The sequence below is a fragment of the Nomascus leucogenys genome, chromosome 19 (genome assembly GCF_006542625.1).
Source record: "Nomascus leucogenys isolate Asia chromosome 19, Asia_NLE_v1, whole genome shotgun sequence".
In the NCBI taxonomy this organism is placed as follows: Eukaryota; Metazoa; Chordata; class Mammalia; order Primates; family Hylobatidae; genus Nomascus; species Nomascus leucogenys.
In genome coordinates this window covers 31,687,438-31,708,421 of record NC_044399.1, presented here as the reverse complement: position 1 = coordinate 31,708,421, position 20,984 = coordinate 31,687,438, and the positions used below count along the sequence as shown (strand labels likewise).

Genomic DNA, 20,984 nt, shown 5'->3' with positions numbered 1-20,984 from the left:
CCAGGCTGGTCTCAAACTCCTGAGCTCAAGCATCCACCCACATTGGCCTGCCAAAGTGCAAGGATTACAAGCGTGAGCCACCACACCCGGCCTTCAGTATCTCTTCTTGCTACAAGTCTATACCTCTGCTCTGATCGAGGTGTCTTTGGCTTACAAAATACAATTCCAGATTGGAGGAGTATTAAAGCCTTCCACATCCAGTGTGGCATGAGCTTTGGAGGCAGAAGTACTGAGATCTGAATCCTGATTCTATAGTTTACTGGTTGCTTATCCTTGGGCAACATACTAGACTTCTCTAAGACTCAGTTTCTTCCACAAAATGGGAGAACAGTAATTCTCTCAGGGGCTTATTATAAGATTTAAATGAGATATTTGTTAAGTGCTTAGCATATATGAGATTTGTGCCTATATTAATATTTCCCATTTCTCCCTTCTAGTTATAGGTGTGTGTGTGTGTGTGTGTGTGTGTGTGTGTGTGCTTTTTGAGATATGCTCTCACTCTGTCATCCAGGCTGGAGTACACTGGCAATGACATGGCTCCCTGCAGCCTCAACTTCATGGACTCTAGTGATCCTTCCACCTAAACCGCCAAGTAGCTGGGACTAAGGGTGCACATCACCATGCCAGGTTAATTTTTTTTCTTTGGTAGAGACAGGGTCTCACTATGTTGCCCAGGCTGGTCTCAAACTCCTGAGTTCAAGAGATGTTTCCACCTCAGCCCCCCAAAGTGTTGGGGTTTACAGGCATGAGCCATCGTGCCCAGCCTAGTTACAGTTTTTAAACTGTTCCTGGAGACTTAGAACTCTGCTTCAATCAAAACAACTGGTGGGTTGCCCCCTTTCATACACTGAAGTTTAACATTAAAAAAAAAAAAAAAAAATTGAAGTGGTTTCTTCTGTTAAAAAATGCATAAAATCCACTACACCATGGACATAATCTGCTCCAATTAGCCACACCTGCTCTTTGTCAACTGCAATTACCTTGTATACATCAGTATCTCCTGTCTTTGGTAATATCTATTCCTCCCTCCTCAGTACTTAGTGAAGTCACTCCTAGTTATACTTCTTTTGAACCCTTACAGCATTTTATTATTATTCAGAGAAAAGGTCTTGCTCTGTTGCCCAGGTTGGAGTGCAGTGGCACAATCATAGCTCACTGTAACCTTCAAATCCTAGATTCAAACAATCCTCCCACCTCAGCCTCCCAAGTAGCTAGGAATATAAGTGTGCACTACCTTGCCTAATTTTTAGAAGGGGTCTCACTATGTTGCCCAGGCCGGACTTGAACTCCCAGGCTCAACTGATCCTTCTGCCTTAACCTTTTGAGTAGCTAGGACTACAGGCACATGCCACTGGAACTGCAACTTCTTTTCTGATTGTTATTTTGCCATGACTTAACTCACATTTAAGGTCTTTTCATTTATCCTTTAAATGTGATGATCTCCGTACTGAGAAACAAGTAGTCCCTTTCTATACAGCATGCAAGTTTACCATTCTCATTCAGTCTCCTCTCCTGCGATCCCTTTCATCTTTATATTTATTTTAATTTTTGTAGAGACAGGGTCTCGCTATGTTCCCCAGGCTAGTCTTGAACTCCTGGCCTCAAGCAATCCTCCTGCTTTGGTCTCCCACAGTGCTGGGACTGCAGGGGTGAGCCACCACATCTGGTCCTTTCCTTTTCTGTTTTATCCCTAAAACCTAACCTCTTACCTTAGACTGCCAATTCTGACTAATCTTGTTTATTATCTGGGCCTCTTCTCTATGGTTTATATTTATTCCATTAAAAAGGTCAAAGGCTGTACAGGCTCTATATTTTATTTTATTAAATGTGGATTGTGAATACCTAAAATTATGGTTGCCTTTGGCAACTGTATGAAGACTCCAAGACTCATTTAATTGGCAGGAAATGGAGATTATAGCTACATGCTTCTTCAAATACACCAGCTCTGTGTATAACTAAGCTTTTCTGACAATCCATACCTTGATTTGTGATTTGGGGGAGCTACATATTTGCTATTCCCCCACCAACCTATTCTTATTTTCAGTATCAGCTTTTCCTAAGAAGGGAAAAGGTACAAATATTGATTTCAAAGTCAGGCTTATATTTGAATGGCAGATACTTAGTAGCTGTATCATCCTTCCAAAACTTTCCACTCATAAAATGAGTGGCCGGGCGTGGTGGCTCACGCCTGTAATCCCAGCACTGTGGGAGGCCAAGGTGGGCAGATCACCTGAGTTCGGGAGTTCGAGACCAGCCTGACCAACATGGAGAAACCCCATCTCTACTAAAAATACAAGATTAGCCGGGAGTGGTGGCGCATGCCTGTAATCCCAGCTACTCAAGAGGCTGAGGCAGGAGAATCACTTGAACCAAGAGGCAGAGGTTGCGGTGAGCCGAGATCGTGCCATTGCACTATAGCCTGGGCAACAAGAGTGAAACTCCATCTCAAAAAAAAAAAAAAAAAAAAAATTAAAAAAATTAAATAAAATGAGCATACTAATATCTATTTCATTAAATGAGACGGTGCAAAACATCCGGACTCTAGATCAATATTTGGCACATAATAAATATTAAGCATTATTTCCTTTTTATAAAGGAAAACATGAATTGAAAAGGGAAAGTAAGATAGAAAGACAACTTAGCTTCTGTAAAGACTATTCAGAAAAATGTATCTATGTCACTATAATATTAATGAAAACATTTTCTCAAAAAATGATTTTTGTTGACAGAGTTTCGCTCTCGTCACCCAGGCTGGAGTGCAATGGCATGAACTCAGCTCACCGCAACCTCCGCCTCCTGGGTTCAAGCAATTCTCCTGCCTCAGCCTCCGGAGTAGCTGGGATTACAGGCACCCGCCACCATGCCCCGCTAATTTTGTATTTTTAGTAGAGGCGGGGTTTCGCCATGTTAGCCAGGCTGGTCTCGAACTCCTGAACTTAGGTGATCCACCTGCCTCAGCCTCCCAAAGTGCTGGGATTACAGGAGTGAGCCATGGCGCCCAGACAAAAAATGATTTTTCTTAAGAAATTAGTAAAATATTTATAGTGATTGAGACAGGTCTTGCTTATTTATTTATAGAGATAGGTCTAGCTATGTTGCCCAGGTTAGAGTGTAGGAAGTGCAGTGGCACATCACAGCTCACTATAACCTCCAACACTAGGGCTCAAGCAATTCTCTTGCCTCAGCCTCCCAAGTAGCTAGGACTACAGGTGTGTGCCATCACACCTGGTTAATTTTTCTATTTCTGTTAAGACGAGGTCTTGTTATATTGTCTAGGTTGGTCTCAAATTCCTGGCCTCAAGCTACCCTCCTGCCTCAGCCTCCCAAAGTGTTGGGATCATAGGCATGAGCCACCATACCAGGCCAGAAGTTAGTGCAATATTAATTCATATTCTAATTTAACAATAAAGCCTAAATTGTAACATTACATGTTTCTATTCTATTCTTTTGAATTCAAATCTAGTTTTCAGCCTGTAATCCTAGCACTTTGTAAGGCCAAGGTGGGAAGACTGCATGAGGTCAGGAGTTTGAGACCAGCCTGTACAACACAGAAAGACCTCATCTCCAATGGAAAAAAAAAGTCTAATTTTCCTTTAGTCATAAAATGTAGTCTAAACACAGTTGAGACTTATGTAACACAGGCCTTACCCTACACTGTATTCACCATTAATTTCCTAACTGAAACAAGACTGGGAAGGAGGTATACATAAATAAAACCAAAGAAATACCCCAACTCTACTCTGTTTTCTGCCTTCTTTAGGTCTTTTCTCAAACAATTATATTTTTTGAATAGTAATACAAGTACAGAACAATTTTTTTTTGGAGACACAGTCTCGCTCTTTGCCCAGGATGGAGTGCAGTGGTGCAATCTTAGCTCACTACAACCTCTACTGCTGGGTTCAAGTGATTCTCCTATCTCAGCCTCCTGAGTAGCTGGGATTACAGGCACACGCCACCACACCCAGCTAATTTTTATATTTTTAGTAGAGAAGGGGTTTCACCATGTTGGCCAGGCTGGTCTTGAACTACTGACCTTAGGTGATCCGCCCGCCTCGGCCTCCCAAAGTGCTGGGATTACAGGTGTGAGCCACTGCAACCAGTCCAAATTTTAAAAATACAGTAAAATGCAACGCAGTTTTCCTTCAGAGAGTCTATCTTTACAAAAATTTTTATCTTTATGGTCAAGTAAATACAAACATAAATATACAGGCACACTCCTGTATGCCCACAGAATGCACCATTTTAATATTTCACAATAAAATGCCTCAGTTTTACTATACAAGCTACAGAGAATGTTCATCTCTCTCAACATATTTTTTCGCTAATGATTTTATAAAGTAAGATGTTTACATTTATTTATTTCAATCCCAAAACTTAATACAATTTTTTTTTTTTTTTTTTGAGACAGAGTCTCGCTCTGTCACCCAGGCTGGAGTGCAGTGGCGCAATCTCGGCTCACTGCAAGCTCCACCTCCCGGGTTCACGCCATTCTCCTGCCTCAGCCTCTCTGAGTAGCTGGGACTACAGGCGCCCGCCACCACGCCCGGCTAATTTTTTTTTTTTGTATTTTTAGTAGAGACGGGATTTCACCATGGTCTCAATCTCCTGACCTCGTGATCCGCCTGCCTCGGCCTCCCAAAGTGCTGGGATTACAAGCGTGAGCCACCGCGCCCGGCCATTAATACAATGTTCTTAAAACGATGTATGAGATATCTGGAGATACATTCCAAATAAAACAAGCAAAACTTTGAAAAAGCTGCTTCAGTATCAACAAATGGAATGTACATGTTATTACACAGGAAGCAACTGTGTGTTAACAATCATATTAATTATTTAGTAACCAGGAAGATGTGCTTAAGAATTTTATATCCTAAAAATTTTGTTAATTGCATGAAAAGGCCAGGCATGGTGGATCACACCTATAATCCCAGCACTGTGGGAGTCCAAGGTGGGAGAACTGCATGAGCCCAGGAGTTCGAGACCAGCCTGGGCAACATAGTGAGACCTGGTCTCTACAAGAAATTTCTCAAAAATTAGGCGTGGGCCGGGCACAGTGGCTCATGCCTGTAATCCCAGCACTTTGGGAGGCCGAGGTGGGCAGATCATGAGGTCAGGAGATGGAGACCATCCTGGCTAACATGCTGAAACCCCGTCTCTACTAAAAAAAAAATACAAAAAATTAGCCGGACATGGTGGTAGGCGCCTGAAGTCCCAGCTACTCGGGAGGCTGAGGCAGGAGGATGGCGTGAACCCGGGAGGTGGGGCTTGCAGTGAGCTGAGATTGTGCCACTGCACTCCAGCCAGCCTGGGCGACGGAGAGAGACTCCCTTTCAAAAAAAAAAAAAAAAAAGGCATGGTGGCATGCGCCTGTAGTCCCCACTACTCATGGGTCTAAGGCAGGAGGATCACTTGAGCCCAGGAGATCAAGGCTGCAGTGAGCTATGATTATGCCACTGTACTCCAGCCTGGGCAACAAAGCAAGACTCTGTCTCAAAGGAAAAAAAAAAAGCTGGATTCTAGAACACATCCATTTTAATTTTTAAGTAATCCAAGTTGTTCCCTGTAATGTTTTCACTAGTGGATATTCTCATGGCTGTGATGTAAGTACCTATTTTCCCATAATCTTACCAGGCTAACTTTGGTCTTTCTCAAGCTGATAAACACCTGAAGGAAAGTTGTTCTTTGCCTATAATGAGCTATTACAGATATTTTCCCTAGTCTGTTTGTTGACTTTGTTTATGATGAAATATAGCTAAACTTATCCTTTCCTTTTTTGAGACAGGCTTGCTCTGTTGCCCAGGCTGGAGTACAGTGGCACAATCACAGCTCACTGCAACTTCGAACTCCTGGAGTCAAGGGATCCTCCCGCCTCAGCCTTCCAAATAGCTAGGAATACAGATGCACGCCACCATGCCCGGCTAATCTAGTTTTTAAATTTTTTGTAGAAACTGGGTCTTGTTGTTGCCCAAGGTGGTCTTGAACCCTTGGCCTCAAGTGATCTTTCCACCTTGGCTTCCCAAAGTCCTGGGATTACAGGTGCTTAAGTCATTGTGCCTGGCCTTATCCTTTTCTTAATGGCTTCTAAGTTTTGGATTATGCTCAGAAAAACTTTTCTTATTCAAATATTATTTTAAGGTAATAATTCTACCATTGTTCATCCTAATAATTTCATGATTTCATTTTTTACATTTAAACCTCTCATTCACCTGGAATCTATGTAGGGTAAGGAACGACAATGGGGACCCAATTTTTAAAATTCTGGGTTGTTATTCAATTGTTCCAATGCCACGACTGAGTGCCTGACGCTCTTTCTAGATGTTAGATTTTTCAGAAGTTAGACTGAGCAGTAGAGATGACTAGTGAGCTCAGAATTAGTGAAACAGACACCAAAATTAGGGATTTAGGGGCTCTAAAACACATCTAACATCAAAAGCACAGATCCTGAAGTCCAACATCTATCACATATAAAGCATATTAACTATTACTGTTGTTAATCTTGGAAGCCCTAAGGATGGATTATCTCTAATTCAGTTAAAATAACTATGTACTATACAATAGGTGTTAATAATAAGCATATATGGCATTTTTATAGTCTGTATAATGTGAGTTCACTTACTTTGTTTTCATAACTACTCTTTAAGAAGACAGGCAGAGATTTTAATATCCATTTATTGCTGAGGAAAATAATTCAGTAATGGTACCTTGTCCCTTTACTTATAGGAAATGGTAGTGCCAAACTCAAACCCAGATCTTTTATTTCCAAATGTTAACAAACTGCCATTACACCCTGCACCAAGTACTTTTACACAAAAATTAGTGAGACTCCCTACTCACAAGGAGGTTGAAACAATTTTTAATTAAATATTCAGACTGAACACATACCTAATTTAAGTATGAAAGGAGTGCACAAAAGTAGAAAACATCATCCTTGGCTTCAAGGAAACTTCAAAGGTCTACAGCAGTTAAAAAAAAAAAAAAAAAAAAAAAGCAAGACTTCAGGGACTGGGAAATAAACCTGAAAGTCAGGAACCATGTCTTATCGACTCTCCATGTCTTAGGGTATTTACTGCTGGTATAACAAGAATGTAGTGTTAGGTCAGTAAATATGTGTTGGTTGTCTAAATGTACTCATTGAACCTTCTAAACAGGGTGAGATAGCAAATAATATCAGACCCCATTCATTTTTCCTAGGAGCTAAACTTTTGTCTGTCACCAAAGAATCAGCTAAATCATCAAATAGCACTTACACAATGTAACAAAGAACCTTCAGGCACCATTTCTGGGCCACACCTACTGACTAAATGTATTTCACAGAAAAATAAAAATTTTGAATTACATTCCATTTCAAAGCTCACAAAAGGTTATAAAACAATTTCCAGAACTGAATCCAGTCTAAATGCTACAAAATACAACTATCATTCACTCTTGCTTTATTCTGAATTAAACATACCCTCTGTTGGCCAGGCGCGGTGGCTCAAGCCTGTAATCCCAGTACTTTGGGAGGCCGAGGTGGGCGGATCACGAGGTCAGGAGATCGAGACCATCTTGGCTAACACGGTGAAACCCCGTCTCTACTAAAAATACAAAAAATTAGCTGGGCGTGTTGGCGGGCGCCTGTAGTCCCAGCTACTCAGGAGGCTGAGGCAGGAGAATGGCGTGAACCCGGGAGGCGGAGCTTGCAGTGAGCCGAGAGCGCGCCACTGCACTCCAGCCTGGGCACGACAGAGCGAGACTCCGTCTCAAAAAAAAAAAAAAAAAAACAACAAAAAACATACCCTCTGTTTCTATGATAAGTAATTGTTCATAATATTTCTCATCAGTAGTGCTTTTTTTGTGTTGTTTCCTTCAGATATCTTGTCAACATTATCTTTTCTTCAGGTCTTTTATTTTTTAATACTAACAATTATCTGCCATATATAATAACTTTTTAAAAATTTCTGAAATATTTTAACAAATACCAAGGGAGAATGAAATGTGAACAAGAAAATATGAGTACAAAAATAAACTCAGTTTACAAAGTACAATCTAATATCCTGCCACAGATAACTTCATTCCAGAGTCTGCATGCCTTATTCTCCAATCTATTCAGTAACAAGACATCAGCACTGGAGCACCAAGAACTGCAACTTTTGTTGGCAAAAGCCTTGCATGGGTCAAAATAATTTTTAAACCTTTGACAAAAAAGCCCAAAAGGACCAGGCTTAAAATTTTAGTGGATGGTTGCATGTGAGATATGTTAAGAGTCCTAAACTCAAATAAAAACGAAAGCTGACAATGAACTAGTCAATGTGAAGAACTTACAAAAGCACGAGCCCAGAAGTGACATGCGATGCCTAGTCTATAGTATACCAAGGAGGCATTACTGTTTACATTAGAGTGACAGGGCTTTCTTGAGTGGTTATTTATATCAAAGGTTTAGTATGGTCAAAGAAATCTGTCATAAATTGCCTCAATATGCAATAAATGTGGACATATTCTAGGTTAAATTATGTGGGTACTACAGAAAGAGGTATGTGAGAGAAACCAGCACAATGCCTGCATGTACACTGCTGAATCTGACACTAGGAGGTAAACCGTCAGTTATGAAACAAACTCAATTCTTAATGTTGGAAACAATAAGGCTCCATTCTTTTTGGAGAATAAAGATACTAATCATTTAAAACACATGGACTTTGCACCAACAATGTAAATATACTTCACATACACAACTGTACACTTAAAAATGATTAAGATGCTAAATTTTATGTTATGTGTTTTGGAAAGGGTGAATTTTATTTTATTTATTTATTTTAAACAGAGGGTCTCGCTCTGTCACCTAGGCTGGAGTGCAATGGCCCAATCATAGTTCACTGCATCCTTCAACTCCTGGGCTCAAGTGATCCTCCCACCTCAGCCTCCCTAGTAGCTGGGACTATAGGTGTGTGCCACTAAGCCCAGCCAATTAATTTTTTCTTTTTGTAGAGATGGGGGTCTTGCTATATTGCCCACGCTGGTCTCAACTCCTGGCCTCAAGCAATCCTTCTGCCTCAGCTTCCCAAAGTGCTGGGATTTCAGGCGCTAGCCACTGCACCCGGCTATGTTATCCATTTTTTAACAATTAAAAAGGAAAAAAATCTTCAAATGAGCTTTAAATTTCCCTTGAATTTTTAAATGAATAGATGTATGAGTTATTGAGTACTTACTATATATACTTGTTACCATGGAGGTAAAATATGGATAAAACCTAATTCCTCTTTTCAAGAAGCTCAAAGTTTAAAGGGAACCAAAATTCCAAACTGCTTTTTTTCTTTTTTTTGTGAGACAGTCTCACTCTGTCACCCAGGCTAGAGTGTAGTGGTGCAATCAAGGGTCACTGCAGCCTCAACCTTCCGGGCTCAGGCAATCCTCCTACCTCAAACCTCTTAACTGGGACCACAGGCATGGACTACCAAGCCCAACTAATTTTTGGGGGGTGGGGTGTAGGGGGAGATAGAGATGGGGTCTATGTTGCCTAGGCTGGTCTCAAACTCCTGGGCTCAGCCGATCCTCCTGCCTCAGCCTCCCAAAGTGCTGCGATTACAGGCATAAGCCACAGCACCCTGCCTAAAATCTCCTTAAAAATAAAAATTGAAAATAACTTTGGATCATCCAAAGTAGGTGAATAGCCATTTACCTATCCTTTCTTAAACACATTATCTATCTCTTCTCCCTCCTTTCTCTCTGCAGGTTCTAGTTGTACTTTAAAGTCTCTGATGCTTAACATAAAAAATTCTGGGAGTCAAACAGATTTGCTAGCCACTATGAAACAGCCCCACCTTGTGTGCCTGAACAAAGAGAGTAACAATCAACAATGTTCCTGGGCATCCTCGAATAGAAGAGGTATTTCAAATTGGAGAGAAAAGCAAATCTAGTCTTCTGACCTTCTTCTAAAACAATCACCTCCATTCAAGTCAACCCAACACTTAAAACTATGCAAACCACTGGGACAAATTCTATCAAAAAGCCATCTCTATTTCAGTCCTGGTTATCTTCCTCTCCTGGGCTCTTATAAAATCTGTGGTCTATCCCATACGAATTGCTCTTAATCAGAGTATTCTTTGTATTGTTTGCAAAGAGTTCTGTGCCACTGGAAAACAAGTTTAAAGGTAATTAAATCTATTTCCCCAGAAGAATAGGTTAACACTTAGTAATAAATATTTCATTAAAACATATTTATTTAGCATCTCCCATGTGTCACCAGTCAATAGAATTAGTAGAAATAGAATTTTAAAATTAAAGGCTTTAATAACTGAAACATCCTGGCCGGGCGTGGTGGCTCACACCTATAATCCCAGCACTTTTGGAGGCTGAGGCAGGCGGATCACGAGATCAGGAGATCGAGACCATCCTGGCTAACACGGTGAAACCCCGTCTCTATAAAAATACAAATAATTAGCCGGGCGTGGTGGTGGGCGCCTGTAGTCCCAGCTACTTGGGAGGCTGAGGCAGGAGAATGGCACGAACCCGGGAGGCAGAGCTGGCAATGAGCCGAGATCGCGCCACTGCACTCTAGCCTGGACGACAGAGCGAGACTCCATTTCAAAATATAAATAAATAAATAAATAAATAACTGAAACATCCTATTTCAAGCCCTGTCCTCCTGGTTGCTCTCTTTTTAATTAATTAATTAATTTTTTCTTTTTTAAAAAATCAAGACGGGGTCTCGCTATCTCACCCAGGCTGGTTTTGAACACCCAGCCTTAAACAGTCCTCCTGCCTCAACCTCCCAAACTGCTGGGATTACAGACATGAGCCACTACACCTGTCCTTGTGTTCCTCTCAACACACTTGAATTGATCAGACTTTGGCATTCAAACTGAAAATCAGAGAATTTTTTGAATTCCAAAATTCAAAGAATTAGTCAACAATAGCACACGTCTCCCCAAAGATGCCTATTATACAATAAGCTCCCGCATGACCAGATGTAGAGGCACAATGATTCCCATAATTTCTTTTTTTCGAGACGGAGTCTCTGCTGCCCATGCTGGAATGCAGTGGTGTGATCTTGGCTCACTGCAACCTCCGCCTTCCAGGTTCAAACAATTCTCTGCCTCAGCCTCCCAAGCTGAGACTACAGGCATGTGTCACCACGCCTGGCTAATTTCTGTATTTTTAGTAGAGATGGGGTTTCACCATGTTGGCCAGGCTGGTCTTGAACTCCTGACCTTGTGATCCACCCACATCGGCCTCCCAAAGTGCTGGGATTACAGGCGTGAGCCACCGCACCCGGCCAATTCCCATAATTTCTGAGGTAGCATTCACATCACATCTGCGAAGAACAAACATTAGCTCTTGAATCTGAGAAAGCTAAAAAGTGAACGCAGTTGGTTGGTTTCCAACTAGGGAGAACTCAGAAGCTGAAATATTAGTATTTTGTTTTTAATACAAATGACTGGTATAAACAGAGTAACAAATGCAATGGAAACTTTAAGCCATACATTTTCCAGACCTTGATAGGAACCTGAGAAATAACCTCTCTGCTCAGAGAGCCCTCAAAAACCTCTGCTTTCATTTTATGTTTCATGGAGGTTAATTTTTCTTCTCTACCACTACATAAATTTCTTATTGCAGAGCAAAAGAGCCAGGGCAATCACCAGCTTCAGGGAGAATTTAAAAGGATAAAAATTAAATTCTGCTACTGAATGATTCTCTTTATAACACTGAAGCCACAATACATTACTAAATAGCACAAAGAAAGCATACTCTGATATTTTGCATTTGTTTTACTCCACCCACCCATCACCTCCACCAAAAAAAAAATTTAAAACAGGCTGAGCCACACACAGTATGTTTGACTTGAAAGTTTCGATGACACAGCAGCTTACTCTTGCAAATTACTGACAAATATAGAGGCTTAACAATGACTTAAAATACAGTTATAGGACAAATAGACTATTCTAAAGGGAAAAAGGCAGTGGGGAGAAACCCAAGTACTTTTTTTAAAAACACAACAAATATATTCAGGTACAAGATCTGCATCAGAAATGGTTTTCTTCCCTTTTCTTTGGTAAATGTAAACACTTACCCTGAAGAGATTTTCCCAATCCCTGGCCCAGCTTCCACCCATGTTTCTGGAGTAAGCGGTGTCCAATATTATCCTGACAGACAGAACAGAGAGACAAACCAAAAATATTCCAATAATATATTCTTCCCTTCCTAGAGACATTTAAACAGATGATGAGCAAGAGATACTTCTACATATATGCATGCAAAAAGGTGCTAATAATAGGGTAAATGTGCCCAATAAGAGGGACATTAATGTAAAAAGAAAAGCTGGCTAGTATTTTATATGGGAAGAACATATGGGGTAAGGGTCCTTTCTGATGGTGTGCTGGGCAACTTTTGTATATAACATTTTAAAATGGAGAAAAAGGGGAAAGGGAAAAGGGGAAGAATACATTTATGAAGTTTTAAAATAACACTAAAAAGCATAAAATCAAGGTACTTATACAGTCATATCCACCACCTAAACAGCACCACTTTAAGATTTTTTTTTTTTTTTTTAAGAAAATCTACATTGTGTTTAGTTGTTTTGTTTATGTGTCAGGCTTTCATGATACAAAGTAAGTTGTAAGTGTAAGACTGCCCCACCACTAGAAATGAAAAAACAATCAGAGCAAAATCCAGGCTAGACTTGATTGGTTTAAAAAAATAATAATAATTATATATAATATAAATATTTAACTAGCATGCAGCCAATATTAAACTGAAAAAACAGTGAGGTTAGTAAAACAAGAAATTAAGTTGATTAAACAGAAAAATAAAATGAGCTCAAGCACAGACTGAGTGATGCATTTCAACATGTAGTCTAACAAAAATGCTAAGATGTTAGAATGAAACAGGCCTAGCAATAAGTTAACAGTAAAGAACCATTAGTGCATGTAGGGGGAGAAACCAACATACATAATGTCTCATCTTCCCAGGAGCACATTCGAAAAGGTATTTCAATGTAAACTGCATGAAAAAAATGCTAGAAACAACAATTAAATGTCAGCTTTCGTTTAAGGGGTCAAGGTATTGGAAACATCTGCAGCCCTTTGTCCAATTCTTTGCTTTTTACAGTTACTGTGAAGTACCAAGACAAGGCTAAAATAGGCACTAACTGTATCAGAAAAAATGATGGTATTCACCCAATGGACAACACTGAAAAATTCTAAACACAAAGTATTCTATATGTATTAAAATGTAATTTATAGTATTAATCCAGAAAAGATTAAAAGTCGCAATATAAGTAATGTTAGCAGAAAACAAAGGTAAATCATTTGAAAATCCCGTATTTCCTGAAATCAATTTATAAAGCTGACTAAACCACAAATTTCTGCATTAAAACCAAATATTGCACATTAAACTGTCTGGCATCTCCATATTCAATGATAAAGTGCTCTTTAAACTCATAAAGGAAAGAAAAACATTTTTTTACTGTTACCTTCTCTAACTAGAAGTTAGAAGAAGATTAAGCCTCCCAAATGCTCTGTTTGTTTGTTTAAGGACCATTTTCTTCTATAAGTTTATGACAGCATGCAACCTGGAAAACTGGACTAAGCAGCTAATTATTTCATTGACGGGGGAAAATCAGGACTTTTTTTTTTTTTTTTTTGATACAGCATCTTGCTCTGCTGCCCAGGCTGGTGTACAGTGGTGCAATTATAGCTAACTGCAGCCTTGACCTCCCGGGCTCAAGCAATCCTCCCACCTCAGCCTCACAAGTAGCTGGGACTATGGGCGCACATCACTATGCCAGGATAATTTTTTTATTTTTTGTAGAGATGAGGTTTCACTATGTTGCCCACGATGATCTAGAACTCCTGGGCTCAAGCAATCCTCCCTCCTCAGCCTCTCAAAGTACTGGGATTGCAGGCATGAACCCAGGATACTTTTTTAAAAGCAAAAACTGGAGGCAAATTATAATGAAAAATTTGTTTCTAAAACAAAACATATTGTTTCAAATATACATATAAAATCATTATGGTGCACAAAAGTTTGCTGCAAGTTATTTTTGCTCCATACCATCTGAAAAAATTAGAAACACTACTGATCCCAAGCACTGACTTCCACATTACTACACATCACAAAAACTTAATATAACACTACTGCTGCTGGGGCTTCTTCCCTTCCCCCCTCCTAACTGAACTGCCAGGAAAAGCATTCCCTTACCCAGTGTTCAGTGTCTATTTATAACTTTATTACCCCCTAAAAAAGAAAAGATTAAAAGTCTCAATATAAGTAATGTTAGCAGAAAACAAAAAGGTAAACAGGCCCTTATTTTACTACTATGAAAACAAACTTACCTGTGCAGAAAATCCTTATTTCATATCATAATTCCTACAACTGAATAATTCTAGAAAGGACAAGGATAGCAGAATGACTCTAAGAGTATATGGTTTATTAAATAATTGTTTAATCTCTTAACAGACTCATAACTATATTTGGCACCAAGATTTAGGCATTTATAAACAATGCTGACAAAAATTGTTGCTCCCCCCCCTCCATTTTGTTGTTGTTGTTTCTTTTTTAAAGAAAACTCAATCTTTGGCTAAGTGGAGATGAGACATTATGCTGATTGTGTTATATTATGAATGCACTAAAATAAACAGACAGATGAAGCAGTATGCTATTTCCAAAAGCAGTGCAAGTGGAGTGAAAGCATTTCCATACGAACCTGGCTTTAAAAACTGGGCTGTCAAAAGAACAGTTAAATGTAACACAAAGTAAGAAACTGTCCAATCACTAATGGTCGTTTTTTTTTTTTTTGTCTTGTTTTCAATTCACTGCTTGCAAGTAATGTATTTATTAAAGAGTGAAAGCATAAGTAAATTCACGAGTCAAGACCAGCTGAGAGATTCAAGAGCAGCGTGTTGTGACTGACAACAGTGAAAGGAAAAGCAAATGTTAAAGGGAGAGGGAGAAAAAAAAGAAAAAATTAAGGTTATACACATTAGCACCACTTTTACAAAACCACTCAAGAGGATGGCTGTCACCTTCTCAGAAAAAAATCATTGATAGAAAATGGTAGTGGCATTTCTCTTCTAAAACTTTAGGTTAAAACTGTTCTTTAATTAAATCCACTCTCTCAGGGACTATAATAAAATATTTAACTTGCCACTCTAAGTCCTTCCAATCATAACAAAGGCAACAGAAACAATAGACACATCTCCCAGAATCTCCTCCCCTCACCAACCTCCTAGGGTAAATAATGACCAACACAGAAAAACTGGACGTTTCCTATCATTTCAAACTACCTGCTTTCGGAGGAAAAAAGGCAGCTCTGTGACTCTGCAGGAAGGGCTAGTATTCAGTATGGTCTCTCTTCCTACCAATAAAAGGTTTATAAACAATATAAAAGGTTTTATAAACACTTGTTAAAAATCCAATAGGCTTAAGGATGATGGCTAACACAAGGAGGCACACCAAAATAATTTATAACAAAGTAAAACAAACCAGACTCGTCTACCTCTGAAATGATCAAAACTATCTCTGTGAAAGAACAAGAAACTCAATAACCAGTCTGTGGGAAACAAGCAATCTATTCTCTCTATTTACGACTGTAATTTTTGCAAATTATTCCAGGATTTTTTTTTTTTTTTTGAGACGGAGTCTCACTCTGTAGCTCAGGCTGGAGTGTAGTGGCAATCTCAGCTCACTACAATCTCCACCTCCTGAGTAGCTGGGACTATAGACACGCATCACCACACCCAGCCAATTTTTTTTCTTTTTGTATTTTCAGTAGAGACAGGGTTTCACCACGTTGGCCAGGCTGGTCTCAAACTCCTGACCTCAAGTGATCCGCCTGCCTTGGCTTCCCAAAGTGTTGAGATTACAGGCATAAGCCACCACGACTGGCTCATGGATGCTATTTATAACACCAAGTTGGCACAAGTAGCTTACGGCTCAAAGAGGTAATCTAGACAGAACAAGGGCAATGAGCACTAAATTTCTTTGTTCCTTTTTTTTTTTTTTTTTTTTTTTGAGACAGGGTCTCGCTCTGCTACCCAGGCTGGAGTGCAGTAGCACAGTCACAGCTCACCGTGCCCTTGACCTGCAAGGCTCAAGTGATCCTCCCACCTTGGCCTCCCAAAGTGCTGGGATTACAGGTGTGAGCCACCATGCCCAGCCAATTTATTTCCAAAGTAGTAATTATTTTTAAAAATAATTTTTAAAAAAGTAACTCTTTACTTAATTTCAGTTACTATAATAATGACTAAAAATCTTTTTGTTTTTGTTTTTTAAATAAATAATTTGAGGTTTAATTATAATCTCATAGAACCAAAAATAAATTACAGAAATTTTTTTCGTTTTAAAAACTCTGGTTAACAACAAAGATGCATGATAGAGGTAGGCTGCTTATAATTTTTTTCTTCTAAAGTCAACTTGATATAAGTTAAATGTACATGGAAGAATTGCAAAGAAATCCTAACTTTAATAAATAAGGCAAAGCTTATTTATCATATAGAAAAGCTGGTTTTCTACATAATTCAGAGTTCTCACAAACCACCTCTCTGCTCAAGACCCCAAAATGGTGGCTGTGTGGCCTGTTCTTTAGTTGGAAATGAAGTTCTTCTTTTAATTCTGGTTAAACCATGTAGCTAAGCTGAAAACTCAAACTTTTTCACCTAGATTGCCTCAGCTGGCCTTTTTTTCTCCCCCTATTTCTACATATAAATATAACATTAAAATGCTACATTTTTATCATTTGTTCTTCTCTAATAAACACGTGAGAAAAGGGATATAATTTTTAAGCGGGAAGATCTTTGACAACAAGAAATCTGTATTATAAACAACTACCAATATGCTGAAAATACAATACCAGCAATTTAAAAATACTTCATTATTAACTGTTTCAGCCATTCCTCAACATTTTAATTTATTAATTAAATACCAAGTAGAAACTTTCTGCTCCATGAAGCTGTATGCCACCACAGTGACAATGATCATTTTGGTAACAGCACCACCAATACACATGTATGATGGGAGCCTGCCAAAACAGAGGAAAAAATTTACTTATTGTATGAAGCTGGCTGTAAGTTTTTACAGTAGGAAACGGCCTATTATGTCTCAAGAGAAAACCATGCTACAGGTATGTCCATGACTGGATGAATACTAATTCTATACTGAATTTTGTTTTAGTTGACAGCCACATTCAATTTACATCATTTAGCCCATTTTCAACAGTGACAAAATAGTAAGTCTCTTGAGTGGATTGTAAGCTTTGCTGATTGTGTATTAAAGACTATAAGCAAGAACCAATGCTACTAGGTGAACCCATGCAAACAAGTTGTAAAAATTCCCGAAACAAAAAAACTCTATAGCTCACTACAGATGACACAATGAAGACTAGAGAGAAAAGCCATATAGTAATGCTACACCATTCAGCTCCAAGAAGCACAGTACTTCTAGTGCAGTCCACATATGGTCACTGCTAAATGTCAAATCAGCAGTCTTATAAAGAGTTACAGTTTGGAACTAGTGGAGTCCACAGATCTAGACAGATATGCAACATGACAAAACCCAATTATACATATACTTCCAAATCCTTAAGATGCGCAAACTAAACATCAGCAACTGGAGTTTGAAGCTTACACTAATTTTTAAACCTGTTAGGTCATCCTGACAACCATAAAGAAAGAATTTTAATCAGTCAGGTAGAGCAAGGACCGACTAACAGCTGATGGGTAGTTGCACTTCCAACCACAACAGTAACAACATGTTTTAAGTCTATGATGCAGGCATTTTGCCTTCTATATAGCTTAAAGTCATTCTCCCATCTGATCCCTCACCTTTTTTTTTTTTTTTTTTTTTTTTTTTTTTTTGAGATCGAGTCTTGCTCTGTCACCCAGGCTGGAGTGCAGTGGCACGATCTTGGGTTCAAGCGATTCTCCTGCCTCAGCCTCCCGAGTAGCTGGGACTACAGGCGTGTGCCACCACACCCGGCTAAGTTTTGTATTTTTAGTACAGATGGGGTTTCACCATGTTAGCCAGAATGGTCTATCTCCTGACCCTGTGATCCACCCGCCTCAGCTTCCCAAAGTGCTGGGATTATAGGCGTGAGCCACTGCATCCAGCGCTTTTTTTTTTTTTTTTTTTTTTGAGACGGAGTCTCGCTCTGTCACCCAGGCTGGAGTGCAGTGGCGTGATCTCAACTCAATGCAACCTCTGCCTCCCAGGTTCAAGCGATTCTCCTGCCTCAGCCTCCTGAGTAGCTGGGATTACAGGCGTGTGCCACCACGTCTGGCTACTTTTTGTATTTTTAGTAGAGACAGGGTTTCACCATGTTGGTCAGGCTGTTCTCAAACTCCTGACCTCGTGATCTGCCCGCCTCAGCATCCCAAAGTGCTGGGATTACAGACGTGAGCCCCTGCGCCCGATTCCTCATCTTCTAACTATGATAAAGGTCATAAAGGACGATATATCCTAAATAACACCAATTAATTCTTCTGTGATTGAATCCTAGACGGAGCTATGCCTTTAGATCAAGCTTTGTTTTGTAAATATTTTGTCTTTAAGTGGAAGTTATAACATTTGAGATCTAAATATCTCATAAAGCAATAACAATTTTTAAAATTCAAAGTTTTTGTAATAGGGATAAAATGTTAACACTTTTCAACTTGTTTTTAATAGAGATAATCAAGTTGTTTAGCAATTCTTACATAATTTTCTTAAAAAGATGTTTTATTCTTGAGGAAAAATCTCATTCAAAGATATCTGGTTGCTTGAAGTAAATAAGACAAAATAAAACTTTCCAAAAAATATCATTAAACGCTTTACAAATGCTGGATTTTGATATATTTTCAACATTTACCTATTAAAGTTGAAATACCAATATCTCACTAACAAATCTAGGCTTCAGAAGTTCACTAAAAGCATAACATATTATTGCATCTTCATGTCTCATTTCCCATCTTGCTGATTTGCATCAAATTTAGCCTACTACAAAATAAAAAGACCTTAATCCTATACTCACAATAACCCTTCACACAGGCATATTCTTGGCACAAACCTGTGCAGAGACTTCCACGGTTACCAGCTGCTGCAGATTACCTTTGGTTAAAAAAAATGACTAGACCTTTAGCTCCTGCAATGATCTGTAGACTCCCAAAGCTGCATATTTTCAGCCACTTTTGAGTTGCATGCTGTAGCAAAACAGTCAGCACCTCTCAATAGATATTGCTGCAGAGAAAGATTTTAATTCAGCACTCTTTCTGTGTTAGAAGCAACACCATTTCCCCCTAAAATCAAAACAGCTTAATATAGCCAGCCAGCCATATAATTAAATATTTACTTTTTAGTGGACATTCCTTAGGTGATAAGGGACTTCTTTTGTTTGGTGGGAGGGAGGGAACACTACCTACTTTGATGCCAATCACTGTAGGAGTTTCTCTTAAAACTTAAAATTTTCTGCGACCAAAAAAAAAATAAAAAAAAAATGTTGAAAAAAGAGAAAAACACTTAAAATTTTACTCACAAATGATCAGGCAACAGAAATAAGATCTCTCTTATCTTGTGTGTCAATACTTCTTTTTTTTTCTTACATCTTTGTTTATTCTCCCAGATCCTGTGTCCTACTTCTATCTAATACAATGTAGGCCATGAAGTTCTCTCCTACAACCTAAACTATCACATCACAAATAATGCATATATTTATCTTTCAGAAATAAATTTTCATTAGAAGTGTAATTACTAATATACATTTCTGAACATGCATTTATTTAAAAAAATTAAATATCCAGCCTGAGTACTATATACTATTCGCTATTTGAAGTGAAGATGGTAGCACTACTTAATAAATAAGGCATATTATCAATTCTACTCCTACTGAATGAGATTATTCAACAATGATTACTCAGTTAGACTGCCTTCTGATACTGTTCTCCCTATATGTGGCAGAAAAAGTCCTGGACATTATGAGAGGTAAAATAGCATTAGCCTCATGTGCCATAGGAATGAAATTTCCAAAAATATTTCAGTGTAGCCCTCTAGGCTTAAAAAATGTTAAATATCATTTAATTTAGTGGTTTAAAAAATATTTGTTGAGTATCATACTAATTAATACTAGGTTGCAAATTTCATCTAAATTTACTGCTACTGTTGAGTATCCACAGAATTATAGCTTGTTTAAGACTATTAATCAACCATGCATCTTGTAGAATATGGTACTGGGGAGTTGATTCTGACAGCTCTGTCTTAAACTTAGACCCTCCTGGTTTTTTTTGTTTTTGTTTTTTTTGTTTGTTTGTTTTTGAGATGGAGTCTCGCTCTGTCACCCAGGCTAGAGTGCAGTGGCATGATCTCGGCTCACTGCAACCTCTGCCTCCCAGGTTCAAGCCATTCTCCTGCCTCAGCCTCCCGAGTAGCTGGGACTACAGGTGCCTACCACTGCGCCCGGCTAATTTTTGTATTTTTAGTAGAGACAGGGTTTCACCATCTTGGCCAGGCTAGTCTCGAATTCCTGACCTCGTGATCCACCTGTCTCGGCCTCCCAAAGTGCTGGGATTACAGGCTTGAGCCACCATACCCGGCCAGACCCTCCAGTTTTGTAAATTGAAATGGAAAAATTAAATTAGTTTGCAAATACAAGATATTGTCTAGCCTACAGATTTCATTACAAAATTCTGCCTTGTCATAATCCCCAAAATAATACAGAACAAGGCACAAACCAGTGATTTTTTTTTTTTTGAGACGGAGTCTCGCTCTGTTCCCCAGGCTGGAGTGCAGTGACGCGATCTCGGCTCACTGCAAGTTCCGCCTCCCGGGTTCACGCCATTCTCCTGCCTCAGCCTCCCAAGTAGCTGGGACTACAGGCGCCCGCCACCACGCCCGGCTAATTTTTTACATTTTTTGTAGAGATGGGGTTTCACTGTGTTAGCCAGGACGGTCTCGATCTCCTGACCTCGTGATCCACCTGCCTCGGCCTCCCAAAGTGCTGGGATTACAGGCGTTGAGCTACTGTGCCCGGCCTAAAACCAATGATT

General features: G+C 39.2%; 1 protein-coding gene across 5 annotated transcripts in view; it reads right to left on the bottom strand.

Moving 5' to 3' along the window:
• The window catches only part of GPATCH8 (G-patch domain containing 8), a 109,326-nt gene that overhangs the window by 58,294 nt on the left and 30,048 nt on the right, over positions 1 to 20,984 (bottom strand). For 2 of the 5 annotated variants that reach the window (XM_030799352.1, XM_030799354.1), the window contains exons 3-4: positions 14,678 to 14,695; positions 12,044 to 12,116 (exon numbers count right to left, since the gene is read on the bottom strand). Coding sequence is in view for 1 of the 5 variants with exons in the window: in XM_030799349.1 (XP_030655209.1) it covers positions 12,044 to 12,116 (73 nt within the window). In the remaining 4 variants the exon portion in view is untranslated. Of the gene's footprint in view, positions 1 to 12,043; positions 12,117 to 14,677; positions 15,612 to 20,984 lie in introns of those variants that run through there. The other 3 variants (XM_030799349.1, XM_030799351.1, XM_030799350.1) reach the window with 2 other exon arrangements.